This window comes from Carlito syrichta, unplaced genomic scaffold, assembly GCF_000164805.1.
Source record: "Carlito syrichta isolate Samal-C Ts95f unplaced genomic scaffold, Tarsius_syrichta-2.0.1 Scaffold303175, whole genome shotgun sequence".
In the NCBI taxonomy this organism is placed as follows: Eukaryota; Metazoa; Chordata; class Mammalia; order Primates; family Tarsiidae; genus Carlito; species Carlito syrichta.
The window spans coordinates 255,783-280,138 of record NW_007247271.1 but is presented as its reverse complement, the minus strand read 5'-3'; the positions used below and the strand labels follow the sequence as shown (position 1 = coordinate 280,138).

Genomic DNA, 24,356 nt, shown 5'->3' with positions numbered 1-24,356 from the left:
GGTCTCACTGCCCAGGCAGGTCTCGAACCTGCGGGCTCAGGCAATCTACTCACTCAGCCTCCCAAAGGCGTGGGATTACAGGCTAAGCCACCGAGCCCGGCTCCCTTTATTTCTTTCTTTTTTTTTCTTTTTCAGTTGGAGTCTCACTCTGTCGCCCGACTGGAGTGTAGTGGCCGCTTCTGGCCACCGCAGCCTCGACCTGCTGGGCTCCGACGATCCTCTCGCCTCAGCCTTCCAAGTAGCTGGAACTACAGGCTCGCGCTACCACGCCCGGCTAATTTTTTTTTTTTTTTTGAGTTGGAGTCTCACTTCATCGCCCAGACTGGAGTGCAGTGGCATGCTCCCGGCCACCGCAGCCTCTACCTGCGGGGCTCTGGCGATCCTTCTGCCTCAGCCTTCCAAGTAGCTGGAATTACAGGCATGTGCTACCACGCCCAGCTAATTTTTGATTTATTGTAGAGATGAGGTCTCACCAGGTTGCCCGAGCAGGTCTCAAACCCTCAGGCTCAGGCAATCCACTCACCTCAACCTCCCAAAGCGCTGGGATTACAGGCTGAGTTACTGAGCCCGGCTCCTTTATTTCTTTTTACTGCCTGATTGCTCTGGTTAGGACTTCCAGTACAATGTTGAATAGCAGTGGTGAAAGTGGGCATCCTTAGCTTGTTCCAGTACCAAGAAAGAATGTGTTCAACTTTTCTCCGTTCAGGATATCATTGGCTGTGGTTTGTCATAGATAGTTTTTATTATTTTGAGGAATGTTCCCTCTATGCCTACTTTGCTGAGGGTTTTTATCATGAAGGGATGCTGGATTTTATCAGATTATTTTCCTTCATCTATTAAATTGACCATATGATTTTTTGTTTTTAATTCTGTTTATGTAGTGGATCACGTTTATTGACTTGCATTTGTTGAAACACCCTTGCTTCCCTGGAATAAAACCCATTTGGTCGTGGTGTATTATTATTAGTATTTTTTTATGTGCTGTTGAATTAGGTTTGTTAATATTTTGTTGAGGATTTTTGTGTCTATGGTCATAAGGGATATGGGTGTGTAGTTTTCTTTGTTGTGTCTTTTCCTGGCTTTGGTATCAGAGTGATATAGGCCTCAGAGAATGAGTCAAGAGGGGATTCCCTCCTCTTCAATCTTGTGGAATAGATTCTGTAAAACTGGTACCAGTTCTTTTTTGGAAGTCTAGTAGAATTCAGCTGTGAGTCCATCAGGTCCTGGACTGTTTTTTTGTTGAGACTTCTAATTAGTTTCAATCTCACTACTCATTATTGGTTTGTTCAGGGTTTCGATTTCTTCCTGATTCAATGTTGGGGGATTATATGTTTCCAATTTATCCATTTGCTCTACATTGTCTAGCCTATTTGCATAAAGGTGTTCATAATAGTCTTAGATGACCTTTTGAATTTCCATCATATCAGTTGTAATGTCTCCTTTTTCATTCCTGATTAAGCTAATTTGAATCTTCTCTCTTTCTTAATTAATCTACTTAGTGGCATATCAGTTGTGTTTATCTTTTCAAATAACCAACTTTTTGTTTCCTTGATTCTTTGTAATTTTTAAATTTCAATTTCATTTTGTTCTGCTCTGATTTTCATTACTTCTTTTCTTTTGCTACCTTTGGGATTGGTTTGTTCATGCTTTTCTTGTTCATTGAGGTTTGAAGTTATGTTGCTGATGTATGATCTTTCAGTCTTATTAATTCATTTGCAATCACTGATGTGAAATTATGTCATTCCAAATTCTGTTCCTGGTTGCCGCTGATGTGAATTTACATCATTCCAAATTCTGTTCCTGGTTGCTGCTAATGTGAATTTATGTCTTTGCAAATTCTGTTTCTGAGTAATATATATTTGGTTTATAATCCAAATATAAATACAAAGTATGGAATGCTAGTCAGAGCGGTGTCTGAGGCAAATACTGGATATGTCTGCAACTTTCAGTTGTATTGTGTAAAATACCATTTCATTTGTGCTTAATGACAAAAGTTTATAGCAACCCACTTCAGATTTTTTAAAATTTTCACCCACAATCAGCATTAGGAAAGTGAAAATTTTGCCAATCACAAATGTATTAATATAGCCCTTAAGTGCTATAAATTTTTCTCTGAACATAGCTTTGGCTGTGTCCCAGAGGTTTTGATAACTTGTTTCATTGTTGTCATTTATTTCAAGGAATTTTAAAATTTCTGTCCTGATTTCATTGTTGATCGAAGGATCATTCAGGAAGAAACTGTCTAGCTTCCATATCTTTGTTCGGTTTCGTGAGTTCTTCTTGGAGTTAATTTCTAGTTTTATTCTATTGTGGTCTGAGATGGTGCTTGATATGATTTCTATTTTGAAAAATTTTTTGAGACTTGATTTGTGGTCTACCATATGGTCTATCTTGGAGAATGTTCCATGTGCTAATGAAAAAAATGAATATCCTGTAGTTTTGGGATGAAATGTTCTGTACATGTCTGTTAGTTCCATTTCCTCTAGAGTCCCATTTAACTCCAATGTTTCTTTGTTGACTTTCTGCCTTGATGATCTGTCTATTGCTGTCAGTGGAGTGTTGAAGTCTCCTATTATTATTGTATTACTATCTATCTCTTTTTTTAGAACTAATGGAATTTGTTGTATAAAGCTGAAGGCTCTGGCATTCAGTGCATATATATTTAAAATTGTTATGTCCTTTTGTTGGATTGATCCCTTTGCTATTATATAATAGCCATCTTTGTCTTCTTTTTTCTTAACTATTGTTAATTTAAAGTCTGTTTTAGCTGACATGAAAATGACTACTCCTGCTCGTTTTTGGTTTTCATCTGCATGGAATATATTTTTCCCCACCCCTTGACCTTGAGTCTATAGGACTCTGTGAGTTAAATGGGTCTTAAAGGCAGCAAATATTTTGCTTTTTAAAATTCCATTCTGACAGTTAATATCTTTTTTTTTTTTGAGTTGGAGTCTCACTTTGTCATCCAGGCTGGAGTGCAGTGAGTGGCATGCTCACGGCCACCACAGCCTCCACCTACTGGGCTCAGGTGATCCTTCTGTCTCAGCCTTCCAAGTAGCTGGAACTACAGGCACGTGCCACCATGCCCAGCTAATTTTTTTATTTATTGTAGAGATGAGGTCTCGCCAAGTTGCCCAGGCTGGTCTTGATCCTGTGGGCTCAGGCAATCCTCTCGCCTTGGCCTCCCAAGGCATGAGTCACAGTGCTCAGTCTAGTTTATATCTTTTTGGTGGGGCATTAAGACCATTTACGTTCAGAGTTAATGAAATGTAAGGTACCATTCTGATCCTACTGGTTGATATCTGGTTGCTTTGTTTATTTACTTTCTCTATTGTTGGTGTTCCATAAAGCCTGTAAGCTTTATGACTTCCAGCAATTTTCTACTGGTTAATTTCAACCTTTTGTTTCAGTATTTAGGACTCCTTTGAATATTTATTGTAGAGCTGGTCTACTGGTGACAAATGCCCTCAGTGTCTGTTTGTCTGCAAAGGACTTCATTTCTCCTTCATTTATGAAACTTAGTTTTGTGTGATACAAAATCTTTAGCTGATAGTTATTGTTTGAGGAGATTGAAAAATGGGGCCCCAATCCCTTCTGGCTTGTAGGGTTTCTTCTGAGAAGTCTGCTGTTGGTCTAATAGGTTTACCTTTGTAAGTTATTTGATGCTTTGTCTCACTTCTTTTAAAATTCTTTCCTTCACATTAATTTTGCATAGCTGGATGCATATCCTTTTTGCCATGAATCTTCTAGGGGATCTTTGGGCTTCTTGTATCTATATATTTAGATCTCTGGCAAGACCAGGGAAATTTTACTCCATTATTCCCTCAAATAGGTTTTTAGAACATGTTGCTTTCTCTTCTTCCTCAGGAATACCTATGAGTCTTAGGTTTGGACATTTTATATAATCCCATATTTCTTGGAGACCTTGTTTCATTCTCTTCTTTTTTATTTATTGTTGTCTAATTGGGTTAATTAAAAAGCCTTGTCTTCAAGTTCTGAGATCCTTTCTTCTGCCTGTTCTAGTCTACTGTTAAAATTTTCCACTGCAATTGGTGCTTCTCTAAATGCTTCTTTCATTTTCAGAATTTCAGCTTTTTTTTTAAGGTTTCTCTCTCTCTCTCTCTTTTTTTTTTTTTTAGTGGAGTCTCACTCTGTCACCCAGGTTGGAGTGCAGTGGCACACTCATGGCCACCACAGCCTCAGCTTGCTGGGCTCAGTTGATCCTTCCACCTCAGCCTTCTAGGTAGCTGGAACTATAGGCACGTGCCACCACAACTGGCTAATTTTTTGATTTATTGTAGAGATGAGGCCTCGCCAAGTTGCTCAGGCTGATCTCAAGCCTGTGGGCTCAGGCGATCCTCTCACCTCAGCTTTCCAAAGTGCTAGGATTGTAGACGTGAGCCACTACTCCTGGCCAGGTTTATTTCTCTTCAGAGAATTTTCCATCCATATCCTAAATAATTTTTAAAATTTCTGTATGTTGGTTTTCAGTTTTCTACTGAAATTCCTTGACCAATTTTATCATTAAACTTTTAAATTCTATTTCTGGAATTTCAACAATTTCACTTGGGTTAGGATTCATTGCTGAAGGGTTGGTGTGGTCTTTTGGGGATTTTGGAGCACTCTGTTTTTTCAAATTGTCAGATCTTTTTTGTGGTTCCTTCTCATTTGGATAGACAATTTCTTCTTATTTGTGGTTGGCAGGAGGCTGACGTAGGCACTGTAGGGCTCCCATGGTTATATATAGCCTCGTTGTGGTGAGTTTCTCAACTGCCACGTGGTGGTCCTTTGCTGTGTACCTGCACTGGCTCTCGGTGTCCTGAGTGGCCAGCATGGCTGGAAAAGTGTCGTTGACTGGCGTTTAGGATCAGGCCTTCCCCAGAGCTGAGATGCTTGTATCCTATGTGGTTGGCTGTACCTTTGCCCTCCAGTCAGGAGGGGGCGCTTGTGGGAGACAGTCGGCTACTATGGCGACTGTAGGGTTTCTTCTTGCAGAGTGTTTCTCCAAGGAAGTGCCCTGCTAGTCTAGGGTGAGGGCGGGGCTCTGGGGATTTCCCAGGTTTTCTGTCTGTTTTGAGCCTTGTGGATTCATCCAGAGGAAAGGAGATGGCTCACTCCTCAAGTGTGCACTCTGAGCTGAACCAGTGGGGGTTAGGAGAGAGTCCCAGGCCATTAAGGGGTTTGCAGAGCAGGCCCAAGACTTCAGGAGAGGAGAGATTGCTATGGCAACTCATCCCACCCGGCTCCCTCCTTGGCCTCAGGCAATCTGTGATCTGAATGTCAAGGTGCAGCCAGCTTCAAGGCCTCAGGTGTTCCCAGACAACCCGCCCACCAGGAACTGTTTGCAGCTAGAGTTTGCCCTTGGGGTTTGTACCCTCGCAAGCTGGCTGGAAAGCAGCAGCTCCACCTTGCAAGGCTTGAGTTCTTAGGAAATGACAGCTGGCACTGCTCTAGACTTTTTTCCTGTACCACTTCAAGGCCAAGCATGGCTGCGGGGAAAGGGGTTTCCTGTTAGGGGCTGGGGTCCCACGAAGCCCAAAGAAGCTTGGAGATCCCTGCAAGTTTACAGCAGGAGCACAGAACTCCGGAAGTCCCACCCCTCACCTCCCTCACTGCACCTAGAGGCTGTGGTGGACTGGGCGGCGCAGGGAAGAGTCCTGCTAGTTCCAGCCCAGGTCAGTGGATTTTTTCCTTCTTTTTTGCTCTAAGTGGCTATTCTCTCTTCTTTGGAGACTCCTGGGCCATGCTGCTGGACCTGTTCCTCTCTGGGTGCTAAGGAAACTATCTTAGTTCCCTCTGAAGGAGAAGCTCAGTCTAGCTGCCTCACTTCAGCCATCTTTAAAAAAATTTTTTTTCATTTTAAATATGTGGGGTACAATTCAGGGTTAGGTATACAATGTTCATTATGCAGGCACTCTTGTTGATGAGGTATGGCCCCCTCCCCTGGCAGTTTCCCACTACTGCCAATCCCTTTCTTATAGTATTATAATAATTGTTCAAGGTCCACTTATGAGAATATGTGGTACTCAGTTCTTTGTTTCTGTGATAGATCACTCAGTATTACAGACTTAAAGTCCATTCAAGATGCTGCGAAGTTCATAATTTCGACCTTCTTTATGGCTATGTAATATTCCATCATGTATATGTACCGCATTTTAAAAAATCTAGTCTTCTTTAAATGGATTGGTTCCATGTTTTTGCTGTTGTGAATAATGCTGCAATAAACATGCATGTGCAAGTATCTTTTTATTTTCTTTTTAAATTTTATTGTAAATATTTGGGGTACAATTCAGGATTAGGTATACAAATGTTCATTATGCAGGTACCCTTGTTGATGAGGTGTGCTCCCCTTTCCCTGGCAGTTTCTCCCTCCTGCAAATCCTGCTCCTGCCCTCCTCTGGCAGTTTCCCACTACTGCTAATCTCTTTCTTATTGTATTATGATAGTTGTTCAAGGTCTGCTTATGAGTGAGAACATGATACTCGGTTCTTTGTTTCTGTGATAGATCACTCAGTATTATAGCCTCTAAGTCCATACAAATTACTTCTTTATGGCTGCATAATGCTCCATCATGTATATGTACCACATTTTTTTTTCCAGTCCTCTTTCGATGGGCACCACAGTTGGTTCCATGTTTTTGCTATTGTGAATAACGCTGCAATAAACATGCGTGTGCAGGTATCTTTTTCATAGTGATTTGAGTTCCTCCAGGTATATTCCCAGGAGGGGAATTGTGGGGTCATACGGAAGGTCGATTTTTAGACCTTTTAGGAATCGCCAAACTGTTTTCCACAGAGGTTGTACTAGTTTACACTCCCACCAACAATGTAGAAGTGTTTCCTTCTCCCTGCATCCTCTCTAGCATCTGTTGTTTTTTGAGTTATTGATGATGGCCATCCTGACTGGAGTTAGGTGGTATCTCAGTGTGGTTTTAATTTGCATTTCTTTGATGACTAGTGAGGCGGAACATTTTTTCATGTATCTGTTGGCTGCTCGTATGTTTTCTTTTGAGAAGTGTCTATTCACACTGCTCAAAGAAATCAAAGATGACAAAAACAAATGGAAAAATATCCCATGCTCATGGACTGGAAGAATCAACATTGTTAAATGTCTATCTTACCCAAGGCAATCTACGTATTTAACACAATACCCATTAAATTACCAGTATCATTCTTCTCAGACCTGGAAACAATACAGGAATTCATATGGAAACATAAACAACTACAAATTCCCAAAACAATCCTAAAAAAAAAGCAGGAGGTATCACACTCCCAGAATTTAAACTTTATTATAAGACGACAATAATCAAAACACCCTGGCACTGGTACAAGAACAGGTATATAGATGAATGGAACAGGATAGAGATTCCAGAAGCAAAACCTCCATTTCTCAACCAACTTATCTTTGACAACACCTCCACCACCAACCACTGGGGAGAGGAGAACTATTCAGTAAATGGTGCTGGGAAAACTGGCTGACCACACGCAGAAAATTAAAACAAGACCCCTACCTATCACCATACATAAAAATCAACTCTAAATGGATCAAAGACCTAAACATAAAACCTCAACCTATAAGATCCTTAGAAAACGCAGGAAACACCACTAGGGAAATTGGAACTGGCTACCAATTCCTGATCAAAACACCAAGTGCCCATGCCATAAGAGATAAGATAGACAAGTGGGACCTCATCAAACTGACAAGCTTCTGCAAAACCAAAGAAACCATTGAGAGAGTGGGCAGTCAGCCCACAGACTGGGAAAAAATATTTGCCAACTGTATATCTGACAAAGGCATAACATCTAGGATCTATAAGGAACTCAAAAATGCTAAACAGAAAAAAAACAGCCCATTACAAAGTGGGCAAAATATATGTCAGCCATCTTAATCCCCTTGTTCCATAAATTCTTTTTAGAATGAAATAAAAAATCATCAGAAGACCTAGTGGTCAGCAGGCATGTCTCTGTAGAAAGTAGTGCAATTACATGGAATAGTCTTGAAATACTTATTAAGTCAGTTGCACTGTTTCCCATTTGCCAAAATGGGTCCTAGTGAGACATTTAAATCATAAGAAAAGGCCTGAGGCCTTGGTCTCTCAGGGGAGAAGAAGAAACACGCTGGTCAAACCTGCTTATCCTAATTTGTGTTTAAATAGTTTTCCTGCACATTACCTGGCTCACGTAATTTTTTGAAACAGGTCAGAGCATGTATCCCCAAGAAGATCATAGCTCTTATGGGGCTGACACCACCAGTCGTGTCATCTCTCAATATCAAGAAAAATAGGTCGGACTCAGTGGCTCAGCCTGTAATCCCAGCACTTTGGGAGGCTGAGGCGAATGGACTGCCTGAGACCCACCCGGGCAACTTGGCGAGACCTCATCTCTACAATAAATCAAAGATTAGCTGGATGTGGTAGCGCACACCTGTAGTTCTGGCTACTTGGAAGGCTGAGGTGGAAGGATTGCTGGAGCCCAGCAGGTTGAGGCTGCAGTGGCCAGGAGCATGCCACTGCACTCCAGTCTGGACAACAGAGACCCCAAAACAAAAAAAAAAGAAAAGAAAAGAAAAGAAAAATAAAATAGTTCCACACCTGTGACTCTAGTTTCATTTACGCCCAGAGCCAAGAAGAGTCATTAGGAAATTCACTGATTATGATTCTCTTATACCTCTGATCTCAAGACTAACTGATACATTTGTATAATTAGTTTCTATAATACAGTCCATATCATGTAATAAAACTTATTTCTATTTTTATATGCTATATAATGAAAATTATGCACATGATATAATTAGTGTGTTTGTATAATTTGATAATTAGGCCTCTTCTTGTTGAGCATGACTCTTAGTCTTGTGACATTTAAACACAGTTAGAAAATATAATTTGATTTGGTTTGATAATGACATATATTCAGTGAAGGAACTCTCCCTTGAAATGGTGATATATTTTATTTTATTTATTTCTTTTCTTTTTTTATTTTAGATTCAGTCAGCACACATGCATATTTGTTACATGGACCTATAGTGTAGTGGTGAGGATTGGGTCCCAGGTGGCCCATTCTCCAGATAGTGAACATTGTACCCCATACTTCCTAGTCAGCAGATTTCAGAGAACATGACACTGTATCAGTTTTAAGCATAGCCCTTAATTTCTTGGAAACTTCCACTTCCTGTCTCTTGGAAGTCACCCGTCATATAAGAAGTGCCACTACCCAGACACCACCAAGAAAGAAGCCCAAGCCATGCGCAGTGGCATGAAAGATGAGGTGCTATTTGGACAGGGAGGCAAAAAGAAAGAAGGCCCCCAGACACGGAGTGAAGAAGTCATCTGAAATGTGGATCTTCCAGCCAGAGCTCCCCAAAGTGACATAATAAGAATTAGAGACCAATTGCCCAGCTGAGTCCTTTCAAAATCCTAGCCTCAAAACCATGTTTTAAGCCATTAAGCATTAGGGGAGTTCATTATATAGCAAAGGATAACCAAAACACATCCTATATATCAGATATTGCATATGCATGATTTCATTTAATTACCAACAACTCCATTTTTATTACCTTTTTACAAATTAGAAAATAGATTCAGAGAAGTTATGTAACTTGCCCAATGCAGCAAAGCTCAGCTGTAGACCTAGGAGACCAATCTGATGCAAGGCTTTTAATCACTATACAACACTATCTCTAAAAGCACTTAGCTTACTGACTATAAGTATAAATAGGAGCATAATTCATGAACTGATAACTGTTATTCTCTTATGGGACATTGATTCTTAGTGTAATAAATAAATGTATGTCTTTATATAATTCTGATCAATCACGTCAATAAAAGAATTTATGTCTCATCACATAAAAGTGATATCAGACTCAGTAGCTACCTTTTTATTGTCATCCAAAACAGTGTTCATATTTTCAATCCAAACAGCATCTACTGGCCCATCAAATATAATCCACTTGCGGTCATCAGATGGTGAAGATGCTTGCTCCCGGAAAGCATTGGCGAGAACACCATCTGTCCACTCATGGCTCACTTGGTCAAAGCACCCATACAGCTGCCCCATCGTGATAGCCTTGGGGTTTATGATCTTGTACTCCACGGCAAACTCCTCCATCTGGTTGGCTGGGCAAGAAAGTCCAACACCAGTTACAAAGGCTCTGGTGAGACCAGAACATTAAACAAGATGCTGCCATCTCAACCAACTTTAATGAACATGTTATACAAGGGAAGTCCTTATAAAATCTGTGCTCAGTCCTTAGAAAGATTGGGATACTGGGACAGGCAATGCCTTAAATTGTTGGGTTGTTATAGCCATTGATTTTTCACCACACTTTCTTTTGTGCCTCATTTCAGAAGGGGCAAGTGGGCCAATCAAATCCAGAACTAAAGAACAGAATTCAAGCAAAAAGAGAGAGTCATGCCATATTATCAGCCCTCTTTATGTAGGTGCCCTTATGGCCACTCTAAGAACTTTGGCTTTGACTTGAGATGAGGAAACAGCTGACAGATAAAAAGATTCTAGAAAATGATTCTATCCGAAGGACTAGTTTAGCTCTGAAACTTTTTTTCAGCTGTTCAATAAGTGTCAATTGTTCCTGAGAGATGCACACTATTGGAATACTAAAACTCAACCAGAATGTACTGGCTGATGGATGGCACAGCATACAATTTAATAACAGAAAACAACGGCACTTCTATGTGATCCTCCAAACTAAGGAATAGTTAAAGTCCATGAGCCATGAACTAAATAAAGAACCATTTCTGCAGAATCCTGGGACAAAGACAATAGGGCAGCCTCCTTTTTCTTCATTCAGTTTTTAAAACTAGATTAAAATGTTAAAATTTTCACTTTAATTTAAAATGACCAAATTAATTATTAAGGCTGAGATAGTTCCCAAAACAAAACCTCAAAAATTCAATAGCAAGCCAATCATCAAATGTTATTTGAAAAAAAAAAAATTTTTTTTTGTGCTGGAGTCTCACTCTTTCACCCAGGCTAGAGTGCAGTGGCACACATGGTCATGGCCACTCCAGCGTCGACCTGCTGGGCTCCAGCGAGCCTTCCACCTCAGCCTTCCGAGAAACCGGAACTACAGATGTGTGCCACCACGCCCAGCTATTTTTTATTTTATTGTAGAGACAAGGTCTCACCAAGTTGCCCAGGCTGGTTTCAAGCCTGCAGGCGCAGGCAATCCACTTGCCTCAGTCTCTCCTGAGCCTGGCCGAAACATTTTTAAATGAAATACTTGAAGTAACACCTGCACTACATGAGACTGCTTTTCAAAACCTCAGATTTGTGTTTTATTAAAAAGAAAACCGAAAACTGTTCTCTGGTAATGAACATAGCTTTCATTTGTCAAGTAGGCACCAACTAGGTGATTTATCTGCATAATCTCATTTGATTCTTACAATAATCTCGTATTTCAGCTGGGTAAACAGAAGATAAAAGAGGTTTAGTCATTTGCCCAACTCTGAGTCTGATTCAAAAGTAGGAGCGCTTATCTCCATCTGAAAAGGAAGAAAGGAAAGGACAAAACAAAGTGAAAGGGAAAGGAAGGGGAGGAAAGAGAAGGGAAGAATAAGTGGAAATAAAAAGGAAAAGAAACAAAACCATGCGATGATTTGCTTTTAGACTAATTTTGTTTAGGCCAATGATGGGAGTTTCTCTCTTATTGGGGAACCTTCGGACAAGCTACTGTTTAGCTTCAGAAAATTCCCCCAGCATTAATGACAAGCATATAAAATCCCTTATTAAAACCCCCTCACCCTGACTTTTTATTTTCTGCTTGTAGACATCTGTGTGCTATGTTCTATTTCTAGTTCTGATGTCATGATCCAGGGCTGGCAAGACTACCAGCCTGGCATTATCTCCATGGAGCCAGCTGGCTGAGTGGGGAATTCTGTCCTTCCTAGAAGCCAGGGATGTGAGATTTACCTGCATGTAAATCACCCAGAGCTGCAGCCAACACTTTATAAGCAGAAGTCTTGCCACCCATGGTGTCTCCAACAATCATATAGCCATGTCTCACCAGCATCATTTCATAGATCTGGGAGAAGACATCATTCATAAAAGAAATTAATCACTGCAAACCTCTCCATACTCCAAGTTAGTCAGAAGTCAGTGAAGAATGAGGGGTCAAAAGGAGATTCTCACAGTCACTTCTGGCTTTGATGAACTATAGTCATTTTTGTAATCTATTGTTTAAATATCTTTTGGATTAATAAGCATGTGTGTGTCTCCAATTATTTAAGGAATGGAAACTATTATTTGCTCTGTTCCTATCTAAGTGCTAAGGATCAAATGATTATCCAAATTATCTAATCTACTCAAGTATCATTAACCACCTTTTACAGATAGTAACATTGAGCCCAAGAAAGATTAAATAATTTGCCCAAACTTATCAGTGGTGAAACCAGTATTCAAACACAGAGCTGTTTGACTTTAATGCTGCTAATCTTTTTATTGTACCATTGCCATTTACTTTTAAAGAGGAAAAGGAAATAGAGTTCAGCAAATTGCATTTCTATTGGAAACTTTCTTGAGATCTAACTGCTGTTCTGACTTGATTGGACTTTCTGTAGATGAAAATGTATCTTCTGAGCAAGGCTCCATGCTATAAAATACAAACGACCTTTCATGCAATTTTATTCCCTACCCTTGAGAATCATCAGCTATGTGGAAGTCCATTTCTTACATTTTTTAATTGTTCCTGTCTGTGACAAGTATTCCATGATAGTTGAAATACAGATGCTTTGGTTACCTATATTTATATGAAATTTTATGGTTTTAAAAAAATTTTCCCCGTAGACTGTGAGTTCCTCAGAGAAAGACAACACATGAAGCTTTTTCTTTTAAAAATTATAGTATTATTATTATTATTATTTACCTTGAAGGAGAGCCATAAGGAGGGTTTAAATGAAGGTGGTGACAATAGGGTGGTAGACAAAGGGACAGATACCATTCAGAAAATATTTGTTAAGCATATACCATGTGCAAGACACTGTTCTAGGTGCTACAGATCAAAGAACAAAACAGAAAAGTCTCCCAACCACCAAGTAGTGTTGGCATTCAAGTAGGTTTGAAAGACATTTCAGATGGAAAAAAAGATGAATGGAGTTGACTGTGCATCAGAAATTAGAGAGACATCAGTGATTCAACAACCTCTTATCTCCTCCTGCACATACCCTGAAATGGACTCTCAAGACATCAATATACAAAAGGGCAAGTGGCTCCAGATACCTGTTTTTTTAAAATTTTCACTTTGTTTTTGAAAATTGGTAGTAAGATATATAAAGGCTCATCTGCAGGTTTACAAATTACTTTGAAATACATCAAAGGATATATTTGATGGATGGATAGATAATTGATAAAGCAGATTGTAAAATGTTAATTGTAAAATCTAATTGGTGAGTACATGGGTGTTCTCTATATAATTCTTTCAATTTTTTGGCATGTTTAACTTTTTTTCATAATAAAATGTTAGAAAGTAAGTTCATATCCCTTATGGATATAGAACATTCCTTATCAACATAGATGCAAAAATCCTCAACAACATAATTAGCAAACTGAATTGAGCAACACATTTTTTAAAAAAATGCACCACAACCAAGTTCCAGGGATGCAACAGTGGTTCGACACAAGCAAGTCAATAAACATAACTTACTACATAAATGGAATTTTAAAAAAATCATATGATCATTTCAATAGATGCAGAAAAAGCATTTGAGAAAATCCAGCATCCCTTCATGATAAAAACCCTCAGCAAAATAGGCATAGAGGGAACATTCCTCAAAATAATAAAGCCATTTATGACAAACCACAGCCAGTGTCATCCTGAATGGAGAAAAGTCATTCCCTCTCAGAACTGGAACAATGCAAGGATGAGCACTTTTATCACTCTTAGCTAACATTGTACTGGAAGTCCCAGCTAGAGCAAGGGTATCCAAATTGGAAAAGAAAAAATCTAACTATATCTCTATGCCAATGATATGATCTTATACATGGGGAATCCTAAAGATTCCTCCAAAAGAATCCCGGACTTGATAAATGAATTCAGTAAGGTTTCAGGATACAAAATCAATGCACATAAATCAGTAGCACTGATGTACACCAATAGTGACCAAGCTGAGAATCAAATCAAGAACTCAATTCCATTTACAATAGCAACCAAAAAGCTAAAATACCTAGGAATATATTTAATTAAGGAGATGAAAGATCTCTACAAGGAGAACTATAAAACTCTGATAAAAGTAACTATAGTGAACACAAACAAAGAGAGAAACATCCCATGCTCACGGATTGGAAGAATCAACATTATTAAAATGACCATATTACTCCAAGTAATCTACAGAGTCAATGCAATCCCTATCAAACTACCAAAGTCATTTTTTACAGAATCAGAAAAAAAAAATCCTAAAATTCACATGGAACTGAAAAAAGAGCCAGAATTGCCAAAGCAATCCTTAGCAAAAAGAACAAAGTTGGAGGCATCACATTATCTGACTTCAAATTATACTACAAGGCTGTAGTTACCAAAGCAGCATGGTTCTGGCACAAGAGCAGACACATGGACAAATGGAATAGAATAGAGACTCCAGAAATAAACCCAAATACCTACAACCAACTGATCTTTGACAAAGCAGATTAAAAAAAATACACCAGGGAAAGGACACTCTATTCAACAAATGGTGCTGGGAAAATTGGATAGCTACATGCAGAAAAATGAAACTTGACCTTTGTCTCTCCCCCTATGCAAAAACTAACTCAGATGGATTAAAGACTTAAATGTCAGACCTGAAACCATAAAAATCCTGGAATAAAACTTAGGAAAGACTCTTCTGAACACTGGCCTAGACAGAGAATTTATGGCTAACCCCAAAAGCAAATGCAACAGAAACAAAAATAAACAAATGAGTCTTAAACCAAAAAGCTTCTGCACAGCAAAGAAATAACCAGCAGAGCAAATAGGCAACCTATAGCATGGGAGAATATATTTTGCAAACTATATGTCTGACAAAGGATTGTTAACCAGAATCTGCAAAGAACTCAAACAAATTAGCAAGAAAAAAGTCAATAGCCCCATTAAAAAGTGGGCAAATGACACGAACAGACATCTCTCAAAAGAAGATCTACGAATGGCCAACAAATAAATTTTAAAAATGCTCACATCACTCATCATCAGGGAAATGCAAATTAAAATCACAATGACCTTATACCAGTCAGAATGGACATCATTTAAAAAATCAAAAAATAATAGATACTGGCATGGTTGCAGAGGAAAGGGAATGCTATATACTGCTAGTGGGAGCGTAAATTAGTACAACCTCCTTGGAAAGCAGTATGGAGATTTCTCAAACAATTAAAAGTAGATCTACCATTTGATCCAGCAATGCCATTACTAAGTATCTACCCAAAGGAACAGAGGTTGTTTCGTGAAAAGGACACCTGTACCCACATGTTCATCACAGCACAATTTATAGTAACTTGGATGTAGAATTAACCTAAATGCCCATCAACAGATTAGAGAATAATGAAAATGTGGTATATATACATCATGGAATACTGTTTAGCTATCAAAAGGAGTAGAACAATGTCCTTTTGCAGCAACTTGTACAGAATTGGAGAACATCATTCAAAGTGAACTAACTCAGGAACAGAAAACTAAAAACTGTACATTCTCACTTGTAAGAACTTATAAGTGGGAGTTAAACTAAGTATATGCAAAGACATAGAGAATGGTATCATGGACACTGGAGTCTTGAAAGGGGAGGGAGGGAAGAGGTGGCAGGATGAAAAATTATCTATTAGGTACAATGTGCACAGGTGGGGGTGGTGAGTACGCTTAAAGCCCAGACCAAAAACTAATTGTACCCCTCAAAGCTATTTTTGAAATTCAAAAAAACATTAAAATGAAAAAAAAAGTTCATGCCTAGTTAAGGAATGGTCCATCTGTAAAATCTCAATGATAAATTGTGATTGAATATTTGGTTAAATGAATTATATTAAAGACTAGCTCACTAGGTAATATAATCGGGAAAAGACAATTTTACCACAAGGCAGTCTGATCTCAGAATCTAGAGACTTGGGTCTTACTTTGACCTTCACTTCTAATTAATAATGTGACTGCGGGAAATGATGATGCCAAAGACACTGATGATGACTATGAAGATGATGGGGTTGATAATGAAATGGTGTCAGGCACTATACCTAGCATTTTATATGCCTTTTCTCTCTCAAAATTACTTATTTTTTGGATGAGGAAACAAGCTGAGAGAGGTGAACTAATTTGCCTAAAGTCTCACAGCAGAAACTGATGGGCATGATTTAGTGGTTTTTGTTGTTGCTTGTTTGGCTTCCCTCCCTCCCTTCCTCCTTCCCTCTTTTTTCTTCCTTTCCTTTTCCTTTCTCTTTCCCTTTCCCTTTCCCTTCCCTTTCCTTTCAGTTGGGGTCTCTCTCTGTCAAGCTAGAGTGCAGTGGTGCAATCATGGCTCACTGCAACAACCTTAAACTCCTGGGCTCAAGCTATCCTCCTGTCTCAGCCTCCCAAGCAGCTGGGACTACAGATGTACACTACCACTCCCAGACAACTTTTAACCTCCATTTCTACTCAGGCACCTCTCATTGCTGTCAGTTCAGTTCCAATTTGCCACAAGTCTTTACTGTTGCTACCTCAGCAAACAGTGAAAAGGGCACACTTTTATGGGCACAGGAACCAACCTGGATAATTTTCCCAATAAACCAAGATACCGGCTGGAGTTTCATCTTTTTGATGTTCTCATTCAGCACTTTCAGAAAAACTTCATAGTCTGGCTTTGGAAGAACAACTCCAGGAAATAAATCTGATATAATTCCCTGTTAACAAGAATTTAAGAGAGGGTGGAAAGGATAAAGTATCAGATATGTGATGTCAGCATTTTGCTAAAATGAGATCTATAGGTAGAACTCTTTGAAAAAGAATTCCAAATCCAATTTTTCCTGCACCGAAACTTATCCAAAAGTTACAAATGTCAACACTATCTGCAAAACATAATTTCTCTCTCAAATCATTTTAAAAGTCTACAAATATCTGAGTCTGTACTATCTTCTAGTTGTACTAGGAATGAACATGACAGTCATGATTGCTGTCTTTATGGAGCTCACAGCCTGGTAAAGATTAAATTATTTACAAAAGGAAGCCAATTAATTGGATTAAAAATGGCCATGCTTCTTTGTCAGCTTGACCCCCTCCCCAATCTGGGGGAGGTAGATCCCCTTTTCTTTCTCTCTCTAATCTACTTTCTAAATAAACCATGTTTTCCAATCTAAAAAAAATTGGATTAAAAACATCCATCCCAACCCAACAGCAAATGTTATGCTATCAGTGAAATCATTTTTATCAAAAGTCAGGAAGTAGACAGAGATGATTGCTGTTACCCATATTATTTAACGTTTGAGTGAAGGATTTCAGGCAACAGGGATGCTGGCTGGAGAGGAGAGGGTGTGAGGAGATATATAATTCCCTGTTAACATGAATTTAAGAGAAGGTGGAAAGGATAAAGAGGATGTGGAGAAGGTGCCAAAGACAACATTTCATCTTTAGAAGTAGATAGAGCCTTGGTCCTGGGCCAAGGTCCCAAACCTCTGCATACCTGAAACAGAGGGACATCCTGAGCTAAGAACTTGGCCAGGTTGACATCAAGCAAGGCCCGGAGCAGCAAGACACTTTCATTCTCCTCTGGATACTTGAGCTTCAGGTTGCCTGCAGCAGTGAGCACAGACTTGACAGCTCGCATACCATAGTCATAGTGATGCTGGGAGGAGAGTTGTTCCGAGCACAAGCGGTAGGTTGCCACAATCTTCTGGGCAAGACTGGGAGGCCAAAAACATGTCTGTGGACATCCAGAGAGAACCACATTCTGCCCAGCAGACATTCTCAGCATTCTTGCCCCTTGTCCCTTCATAAACCAGGCTTGCCCATGGGCTTGATGAAGAAGCCATATCATTTGAAGGTTTTCATAGAGTTACCCAATGAGCTATGGAAGTACTATACCTCTCTTTCAAAGTCAGTATGAAAAAAGCAAGCACATAACACATATAGCATGTACTGTATATGAAATTATATGTTTTAAACTTTTATGTGTATATATGAATATATGCACGTGCGTGTACACACACACACACACACACACACACACACACACATATAAGTTAGGGAAGAATACATTAAATTATTAATGATGTTAGCCCCCAGAGAGCAGGACTAAAGGGAAACTCACTTTTTTCACTTCTATAGCATTATAGTTTTTTTCCAAGTCTATTTAGTTTTTTGATTTAAGAAATCCAACTCAAAATTTAATACGCTGAGCACAGAGCACATGCTTACTTATATGCACTGCCACTTCCTATTCTTCCTGGACACACAGCTGGACCACATTTCCCAGTCTGCCATGCAGTTAGGGGTGGCCAAGCTACCAAGTTCCAGCCCATGGAATGTGAATGACAGGGACTGATGTATGCCACTTCCAAGGTGGGTCCACAAAAACCTCTCCCAGAGCCTCTGTCCCAACCGTGTATTGTAGACACGATCGTAAGTAACCTGGGTTCCTGAATTCCCTTGTGGGAGAACTACCCCGATCACAAGCACATTTTGTATTTTCAGTGAGTGAAAAATAAACTTTTGTTATGCTAAACCACTGGGATTTGGGGATCAGAGTTACCCTAACTAATATACTTATGTCCATTCCCTTTATGGAGAACCTTTTTACAAAACTGATTTCCTTTAAAAACAAAGACTTTGTGTTGTTCACTAGTATCTAGAACAGGGATGGGCGTAAGATAGGCGGCTGTCTAAATGCCTTTATTTGCAAATAAAGATTTAGATGGGCATAAGATAGGTGGCTTTCTAAATGCCTTTATTTGCAAACAAAGATTTGCTAGTTGAAAAAATAAAGGAATTAAAGAGGCAAATCAATGCAATCCAGGTATACTATAGAAAAAATAAATTAATTAAACCTCATATGACTGAGGCAGCTTCTTGGTTTAAGAAAGGTGACACTTTCTGTTGAAAATTTCTGCAGCCCCTAGGATTACAAACAAGGACATCCAGGCCACAAAGATGCCAAGGGCCTTGTGGAGACATCTGTTATAACAAAAAGTCAATTGTTAAACACAGTTAAAATTTAGAATAGATCAATAAAAGTCATCTTACAATGATTACTCATAACTCTTGGTACACACATACCGGCACATATGAAGACACTGATATTTCTCTCTCTCTCTCTCTCTCTGTGTGTATGTGTGTGTTGGAAACTGGGCAAAACTTGAATGAGAGATAACCCAGTTGATGGAAGGCAGTAAATGTTATATTAATAACAACTTAATTATAAATCATGTTAAATGTTCTTCAATGTTTGAATAATTTTATACATTTTACAGTGTTGCCTTATACCATCTAGTAATGTGGATGTGTATGTGTTAGAGTGAGGGGTGAGAAAGATATGAGTAGCTACTTTCTTCAATAGAAGTCCAGATGTATGTAAAGAGAAAGGAGGCCTTGTTCTGGGGATCTGGGCCATTTCCCAGCCAGAAATGGGGTCAAGACCAAAACCAGGGCTATATGCTCTCAGAGCAGCCAGTGAGCAGAAGCAAGTTTCTCAAGTTTCTCTTTTTTCTTCTAATGGGCAAACCACCCTGACTTTACTACCCAAAAAGCCATTCTTTAAAGGCATTTAGAATCCACTGGAAAATCAATGTAACGTACCTTCTGGAGTCCAGAAACCCCATTGAATAGAGGGAGATTTCTCCAATGAGAGCATAATCTGGCACCATCATTGCCACTGTCCGGAACAAGGCCTGGAAAATAAATAACTAACCAGAACCTGAACACATATAGTGACTACTGGGGGAAGGCAATACAGAGGCAAAAGGAAGTAGCATAATCATTCAGGCAAGGAGGTCTAGAGGACAAGTTATTGCAGAGAGACCATCTTCAATGAACAGATCTGTTGTTCCACCAACCTCCCCACTGGCCCTGTCCAGGTACATGTTGTCATATTGGGTCCCTCAAATGGTTGCATGGAAGGTCCTAGGTGCTGGTGCACCTCATTCCCTTATACCAAATGAGGACATCTCACAGCATCATTCAATACAGACATCAGAGATCATTTAGGAATTCAGGACCAATACATGTCAGAAAAGTCCAGAAGTTAGATCTTGATTTGAATTCCTGTTCTGCTGTCTACTTGCTGTGGGAAAGTTATGTAACCCCTGTAGACCTCACTTCTTTCATCTCAAAAAGTTGTTTACGTGACCCTCTTCATAGAGTTATCATGAAAACAAACGATATTAGGTAAGTGAAGTGCTAATAAGAGTATGTGGCATATACTGAGTGCTCAGTAAACATCAGCTGTTGTCCACTACCTTACATCTTAGAGGAGAAGTGGCTTGTCTGAATTATGCAGTTAGAGATCTAGAAACCAGGCTCCCTGGCACCACACTCTAGTGCTTTCTACTGTACCACATTATCACGAAAGCTGCCTTGCAGACCTAACAGAATTGTTGGCTGAGACGGGTGCAGGGGGTGGTTACACCTGGGTAGTAAAAAATAAAAATGTGAGTCCAAATTCTACTTTGGCCTCATTGACCTATGTTAAACAATAGGGGAGGAGCCACCTGAAGGATCTCCCTGACTCTTCCATTCTCAGAGAGAAGTGTTCTGTTTGAATAAGATGTCAGGGTACCCAACAGAATGCATTTCTAGCAGGTAAAGGGTCATGTACTAAAGTCACTCACTAAAGTGGATGTGGGTGTAGCTGGATCTCTCTTATCACTTCCACCCACGGGGATGGAGCAATAAATAGAATAAAATCAGTACAAAAGCAAGCTGGGAAGTCTCCCACTGGTTACTCTTTTCATGCTGATGAGGTGGTAGATGCTCTTCCCATGGGAGGAGACCTAGCCATCATGTGTCCTTTGGGTTATTTTCCCTCCATGAAAGCAGTATGCTAAGATCATCTAGAGTCATCTTCCCTAGAAGATGACCTGATTGGCTCTCTCTTTCCTCCATTTCAGAGACACTCTCCTTCTCCACTAACAGCAAGGCTAATGAATACTGTCTTGGCTATAGCTCAGGCCAGCTCAGCCATATGCACTGGGGACAAATATGCACTCTTGATGTCTAAGTAGTTGGAACAGCCTTCCTGATATGGAAACCACTTTGGCTTAGAAAGCTTGGTAATAAGAGAGGCTATCCATGTGATCTGTCCTAGGTTTACCAAAGTTCTCTGTCTTAAAATCTGTTGCTCTTTTGTAAATAGATATATTTTTAGGTCAGATTGAGATCAGGCATGTTCAGGGTGCTATGGTTGTAGACAGTAGATGTGTTTTGTTTGGCCTACAGTGATCTTTTAAAAAATTCAGTCAGAATCTAAAAATCAGGAGATTTTATATAAAAATCTGAATTTCTGGCTTCTCCTAAAAAATGGAGAAGATCTGAAAATTTCTGCTTGGCAACAACAGTAATCTAAAACTAAGATGTAGCTACTGTCTCCAGATGTGGCATTCACCACACTCCTTACTGTGTCTAGCTTGCTTCTCTAGCTTATATTACCTGCCTGACTCCTATAGACAATTGAAACACTCCTCCTTGGAGTGTTCATTGTTTTCTATTTGCCATTAGTCATTATGTATGTATGTATTCTCCTCCTCCATGAGACCTTGCTGGGGAGGTGGTTGTGTTCTGAGGTCAAGTATTATCTGACACCATTGACTCTCCACTATTACTTCTCATAGCTACCACCTGGCCCAACTGTTGGGTTTCTCTATGAGAACCTCCAGTGGATACCTGAAGAAGTCCCTATTCCTAAAGTACACCCAGCATTGATACACATTAATGTTTACCTTGAGGTTATCTGGCAGCTCAGCCCTGCCAGCATACCCAGGGTTCATGGTGATGAAGACTGCGCAGGTTGGGTTCAGAGAGAGCTCAGTGCCTTCAAAGATGAATGTCTTTAGCTTCCGAACGATGGCTTGTTGGATGCTAAGAATCTGCTGAGCTACCACAGACAGCACTTCTACCTGGGGTGAGAATGCTCAACTGATAAGAGTGCCTGCTTCCAGCAGCCACCCCACTCTGCCAGAGTCCCCCTCACTCAGCAAAGAAAGAACCCAATCATCTGAGAACCAGATCTTCACGTTCAAAATTAAAAGCAAGATTTGAGGTTTAGGTAAAAAATTAAATTAAATTAAAAAGGAAAGAAAGAAAATTGGTGTGTGTGTGTGTGTGTGCACGCAAATACTTGTTTCTATAGTATTTTATCTTTGTTTCAACACCTAGCATAGTGCTGCTTGACACACAGTTGGTATTCAGTGTTTATTGTTCAAACTGCATGTTTACATTTTTGATCTTTATTCCTCATCCAAATAGAATTAATTGTCCACTCTTCTGTGATAACACTTATGTATTACCACTATAGACTTTTATAGTATTCTATTTGTTTCATTTAATTTTTATTTCCCTTTACTGGATTGTAACAGTCTACACAGCAAGATCATTTCTTGCTCATTTGTAGCATGAATATATGCAGAATATCTGATGCATAGTAGCTGCTTAATAAATTTTGGAATGGTACAGTGAATGAATTAATATGATGGGAAGGTGGGAATATATGTATTACATGTGACTTTTGTTTAGTTCATTGAGTACTTACTCCATGGAAGGGGCCACAGTGGAGACATAAGGCCCTGACATTAAGGAGCTGAGAGCCCAGGAAAATGCCCTTCCATGAGCAACCCCTCTGTTATATAGACTAGAAGCAGAGTTACCTCGATCCTGTTGAACTCATCAAAGCAGGCCCATGCTCCTGCCTGGGCCAGCCCCTTGAAGAACTTCCCCATGGCTTTGTAATCCAAACCATCAGAGCAGTTGAAGACCACACACTAGAAAGAGGGAGGATTTGGGCATGATTCAGGATGGATTCCATCACATCTGAATTGCCCTGCACCATTAAACAGGAGTGGGGCTCCTCTCTTCTTATTCTACAGGAAGAGCTGGGCTTCAATCCGCCTATTACACTAAACCATCTTAACTTTCCACTCACTTCCCTGGACAGGAATCCAGAGAAGGCCAGGAAAAGAGGGTGGGGCTAGGTGTCATTTCTCTACCTGCTTAGCCAAAGCTTTGGCCAGATCTTTGGTGGTTTCTGTCTTGCCAGTCCCAGCAGGACCCTCTGGAGCCCCCCCAAGGTTCAGTTTCAAAGCTCCCATCAGTGTCCTACAGGGAAGAAAACAGATGTCAGTCCCTGAGTCCTAAGACACAGAAAAGAACTGGCTTTTTGTGTATTTTGATTCACACGAGAAGTTTAGAATGTATTCTTGATTATATGACCAATGTTGTGTCACTGAAAGAAAAAATGGATTTTACTTGGCATTGTAACCTCAGAGCCTGGCACAATGTACCCATAAACATTTCTTTGAATGAATACATGCATAATACATAAATGAATCACGTAAAAGTGAAAAATACTCATAAACTCCACATTCCAAAGATCATCAGTACTAATGGAATGGTGAAAATAGGTGTATCTCTCCCACTAGATTATGGACTCTTGAGTTCAGGAATCATATTTGTTTCTGTTTCATATACTCAGCAAACTAATACAGTGCCTGGTAAAAGATAAGTGTTAGAAATAAATGATGTAATATCTGCAGTTCCACAGCCCTTGGTATGAGTCTCTATAATTTCAGTTAAAATGCTGTCTTGTAATCATTTGAGTATAGCTACCCCCACCATTAGATTTAGGGTTTCTTGAGATCATGTTTGGCACAGGACACTTCAAAAAATGGCTATTGAGTAAAGTGGAACAAATGAATTAATAAAGAGCAAAAATCACAGAACATAAAAAAGTGGGAATGTTGAAAGTTGAAAATACTCTTAAGTATTATTTTTACAATCTAAAAAAAATTCCACTGTATACAAAAGCAAAAAAAAAAAAAAAAAGTCTAAGCATCACAAAATTGACAGGTTCACTGAATCCAGATTTCTAATGCTATGACGTCTACAGAAAGTGGCATAACACTTTGCTGAGCACAGATTGACTGGATCTCTTCATTAGACTGACTGGCAGAACTTAAAGACTTCTTACCTGAGTCCTTGATCCAGTTCTTTGTCTATTGGCCATGGAATCTCCAGGCACCATCCTGATTCTTGCTGCTGGATAGTTTTCTACTTAGGTCCCATATCATGTTCACAGATGTGCACCAATATTCTACTTGTTGGTTTAAATGTATCAGTTTGTACTAGGACTCCTATTAGCTTCTCCTTTCTAACCTGAAGGCCTAGTTTCCATGCCCATCTTGGGGACCATGGTGATTAAGGGCAAAATTCTAAAA

At 39.6% G+C, this 24,356-nt stretch overlaps 1 protein-coding gene across 1 annotated transcript in view; it reads right to left on the bottom strand.

Annotated features, from left to right (window-relative positions):
- Window positions 1–24,356, bottom strand: part of DNAH3 (dynein axonemal heavy chain 3) — a 201,401-nt gene that overhangs the window by 87,763 nt on the left and 89,282 nt on the right. Inside the window, exons 30-37 of the mRNA XM_021712292.1 lie at window positions 23,130–23,238; window positions 22,791–22,904; window positions 21,867–22,043; window positions 19,729–19,820; window positions 17,618–17,837; window positions 16,707–16,841; window positions 11,925–12,036; window positions 9,870–10,111 (exon numbers count right to left, since the gene is read on the bottom strand). Coding sequence (XP_021567967.1) covers window positions 9,870–10,111; window positions 11,925–12,036; window positions 16,707–16,841; window positions 17,618–17,837; window positions 19,729–19,820; window positions 21,867–22,043; window positions 22,791–22,904; window positions 23,130–23,238 — 1,201 coding nt within the window. The remainder of the gene's footprint in view (window positions 1–9,869; window positions 10,112–11,924; window positions 12,037–16,706; window positions 16,842–17,617; window positions 17,838–19,728; window positions 19,821–21,866; window positions 22,044–22,790; window positions 22,905–23,129; window positions 23,239–24,356) is intronic.